Here is a 4,060-nt window from a genome sequence, read left to right on the forward strand (position 1 = left end):
GACAATTTTATTAAAGAAAATCTACGAATATATCTTGACAATTTGGCGTAAAATCATCTTTATTTATTTATCTTTTTTTTGTTATTGTAGGTGCTTCAGGGTATGTATTACACATACTTCGTCTCCGTCATCACGACAATAGAGAAGCTCTTCCAAATCCAATCGAAGACAACAGGTATTATCATGTCGGCTACGGAGATCGGTCAGATCGGATCCTCCCTGTTATTGACATATTATGGCGGCCAAGGTCACCGGCCGAAGTGGATAGCCTGGGGCATGATCCTCTTCGCCGTGAGCTCGTTCACCTGCTCGATACCCCACTTTATCTTCGGCGAACAGCTGATTCGTCGACAGAACGAGATGCTGGTCAGCGGCGTCGGACCCGGCACTGAGAGCCGCGGGCCCAACGACACGGATCCGATACCGGCGAATCTCTGCTGGTTCCAGGAAAGGAACAGCACGTTAGACGGGTGAGTGCTACTGTCATAACTCTCCTTCGAGTTATCCTCTTCTATTTCTAAATTCTTAATGAGTGACGCCTCCCGACGATTCATCATAACGAAGAGAGATATCTTCATTGGCTCTCTTACCCTCGTGATTAAGTAATAGCTAACTCGACAGTCGTGAATCATCAAAAACACAGGGTATTAGAATCTATTAATCGCAGTGGTAGCAAAGTGTGAAAGGGAAATCGAATTATTCAGAATTATCAGTAATTGTTAAATTAATAGGTTAATGAATCAGTTAATTTAACAAAATTATCGGTTCTATTCGGTATTAATGAGACAATGTAGATATTAATCCACTAATTATTTAAATTCGATTTAATAGCCGTTAATGATGATTCGTATTTGTAAAATTTATTTCTCGTTTAACAAACTCAAACAACTTGCTGGTTTACTTGAGCAATCAATACAGAAGCATTTATGGTACAGTTGAAGGAAATTTATGATCGTCGCGTTATTACAATGTCTCGCGAAGAAACAAGGCGGCATGCAAACGATCAGCTGTGTTATCGTTTCGGGCGAGATTCAATAATCATTTGCCGTGATAAATAAACACAATGTAAGGCGGAATACCGCCGAAGTAATAGGTATGCAGTTTTGCCTCAAACTCGTATTATACAAGAACCGGTTTGTCGCATTTCTGCAGGACGAGTTGTACCAGCGGTTCATAATCCAAAGGCAACTAATGAAAAACGAATTGCGCGTTTTACGTTACCGCAAAGACAGCTGAACGTTTTCGGATAGAAATAGTCTCTTTATCGTTAGAAACAGTTCCGGAAATAGCAAGTAGAAAATAGAACGCGTTATATAAAAGGAGGACTGCGTTAAGACTTTCTTCAGAAGATAAATGTCTCATATTTATAAAAGATCCTACATTTAGTATGTTCTTTGAAATAATTCCAAGAGAAACTTGGCTAAAAAGTTCTAAATCGATCAAAAGATGAATAAATCTGTTTCTAAATCTTTTCGAAAGTAGTTTTTAACGAAAGGATAGAAGTGTACAAATTATACGCGTGTTAATTTTATGTCATGTATGTTATATCATTTATCATTTCTCGTAAAGAAAAAGGACTTTTATCCCTTTCATGTAGGCGTTAATTTCCTGATGTATCTCGGAAGTAGTTGGTAGAATTTTACTAAAAAATAGAAATTATCGGCAACGATAATTTAGATAGCTATATATAGTTGTGACATATTTATGCGTATAAGGTAATTTGAATAATTCAATGTGTTTGAATAATGAAATTACAAAAATCATTATTCTGAATTTATTCCTTCTGTGTATATGCTGATCGAGAAAATTTTATTGTCGATGTCAAATCTCGTAAAAGCCATTAACCTTATAATTAAATTTTATTACTTTATTTTGTAATTATGTAAGTATTAATTTTTCTAACTAGGTAATACGTTTACATCACTCTGATGTTCATTAAAATAATACGGTATACATGTGTACTATGATCGAGGATTAAGTAACTTGCGTTAATGACCAGCATATATACATCGGATTTATTGCTGTAATTATAAATACTTAATAATTAATTATATATTTTTTTGTCTTGAAGATGGAACGTATCGGCGATCGTATCCCAAATTGAATCGTCGGACTGTAAAGGCGATTTTCTTACGGAGCAAAGAAGAATACAAAGCAAGATAACTACGGTGGTGCTTGCAATATTTTTTGTATCGTTACTCGGTGTGGGAATGGGTCAAACAGCGGTATACACTCTCGGTATACCGTATATCGATGACAACGTAGCCAGCAGAGAAAGCCCCTTATATTTCGGTAAATCCTTTTTTTTATATATTAATGTAACAGATTTATACATTATAGATTAATTATTTAACTTTTAATTATTAATTTATGTTTATTAAATTCTAATTGCTAAAAACAACAATTTCTTAACATATAAATTATTTTTTCGATGTAATACTATTTTTGTAATACAAGTGAAAAGATCTACTTTTCTATGTCTGCAAATCACCGATATTTAATTATAGATTTAAGGCTTAAAAAATCATTTGATTATGTGCAACAGCAATCACCATCGGAGTACGGATTCTTGGTCCAGCGTTAGGCTTCATCCTCGGTTCCGTGTGCACGATGGTCTATGCGGATTTGTCGATAAATCCGCAGATTACACCATCGGATCCAAGATGGGTCGGTGCTTGGTGGCTTGGTAAGTTCAAATAAATGATAATATCGAAATTAAAAATAACGATTAGTTCAATTTTAATGATTAAGAATAAAGAAATATTCCCCTTACAAAACATATTTTGAGCTTTATAATATTAACAATAATCAATTTATCGAAATTATCCATAAAACGCTTAATCTTCGATTTTTAATATAAATATACAAAAAGACTTGGTTCGCTAAAAGTTACTTGACCTTCATGGTTTGAATTGTGTAGTTAGTATTACGTGACAAATCTATCTGCAATTTTTGTCGCTAGAGTGTATTAGTTAGATATCTATTAATCTCTTATGCTCGATTTTACATCGAAAAATATGTGGAATGATAAAAATAATTCCTTGAGCGACAACTGATGGCAAAAGTCAATAAATTAGTAATTCACTTTAAGTTTGTATTAAGTATGTCTATGCAATTACATTGTCCATCTGATATTAATAAAAATGTCAAGTGCCTTAAGTAATTTTATAAAAATATGTACTATAAGATATATTTATTATAACATATAATTAATAATATAGTAGGAAAGCACACCAATTATCTGAACATTGATTATCCGAATTTCAAAAATATATAAAAAATGTTCATCCAATGACTAATTTTAACTAATTTTTAAATGTAGTTCTATCTATTAATTTTTTTTTTTATTATTTCTATTTATTAATATTTCTTAGATCACTGGATTTATTTCTAAATGTTTCAGATTACATAAATAAAATTAAGATGTTCGAATTTTATGAAAATATTAGCATATTATTAGTATAGATAGGTACAAATAAAACGCACAGATCAACAAACCTCAACGCAAAAATTCATACGTGATAATATTTGTATCGTTTGTTTTGTATATTATATGACACAGTGCGGAAATAAACACAAGACGATCCTCGCAACACAGATAATAACAAATCATTCTGTGGGAAACATAACTGCGGTAAACTAAATATAGCAGCAAAGGTATCAGTACGAAGATCCAGCATGGATGTGAGAAAATTAACAAACGCATTTAAGAAAGTAAAGATTGTTGCACTTGCTAAAAATAAATCGGAATATGCAATTGCTCGTGAAATGAAGATATCAGTAACACAAGTTAGAATTATACTTTACAAGTATAAAATCCAGAATTCTTTAACTATTATTTTATCAATGATTACATCTACTGTACGTCAACAATATTTTAAACTATTAGAACAAATATTTAAAGAACGAAATGTAAAGTTACATATTAAGCAAGTTCAGATAATCAAAAATGCAAAAAATATAAAAAATGTTGTGGATATTTTTGCACTTTGCGATTCGTAAGTTAAAATACTTAATTATATAATTATAATATATAATGTGATATAATACGCGTATATAT

At 31.9% G+C, this 4,060-nt stretch overlaps 1 protein-coding gene across 1 annotated transcript in view; it reads left to right on the forward strand.

Moving 5' to 3' along the window:
* Positions 1 to 4,060, forward strand: part of LOC108747219 (solute carrier organic anion transporter family member 4C1) — a 69,612-nt gene that overhangs the window by 53,369 nt on the left and 12,183 nt on the right. Inside the window, exons 4-6 of the mRNA XM_018484565.1 lie at positions 91 to 470; positions 2,072 to 2,292; positions 2,546 to 2,686. Coding sequence (XP_018340067.1) covers positions 91 to 470; positions 2,072 to 2,292; positions 2,546 to 2,686 — 742 coding nt within the window. The remainder of the gene's footprint in view (positions 1 to 90; positions 471 to 2,071; positions 2,293 to 2,545; positions 2,687 to 4,060) is intronic.

The sequence above is a fragment of the Trachymyrmex septentrionalis genome, unplaced genomic scaffold (genome assembly GCF_001594115.1).
Source record: "Trachymyrmex septentrionalis isolate Tsep2-gDNA-1 unplaced genomic scaffold, Tsep1.0 scaffold107, whole genome shotgun sequence".
NCBI classification, from domain to species: Eukaryota; Metazoa; Arthropoda; class Insecta; order Hymenoptera; family Formicidae; genus Trachymyrmex; species Trachymyrmex septentrionalis.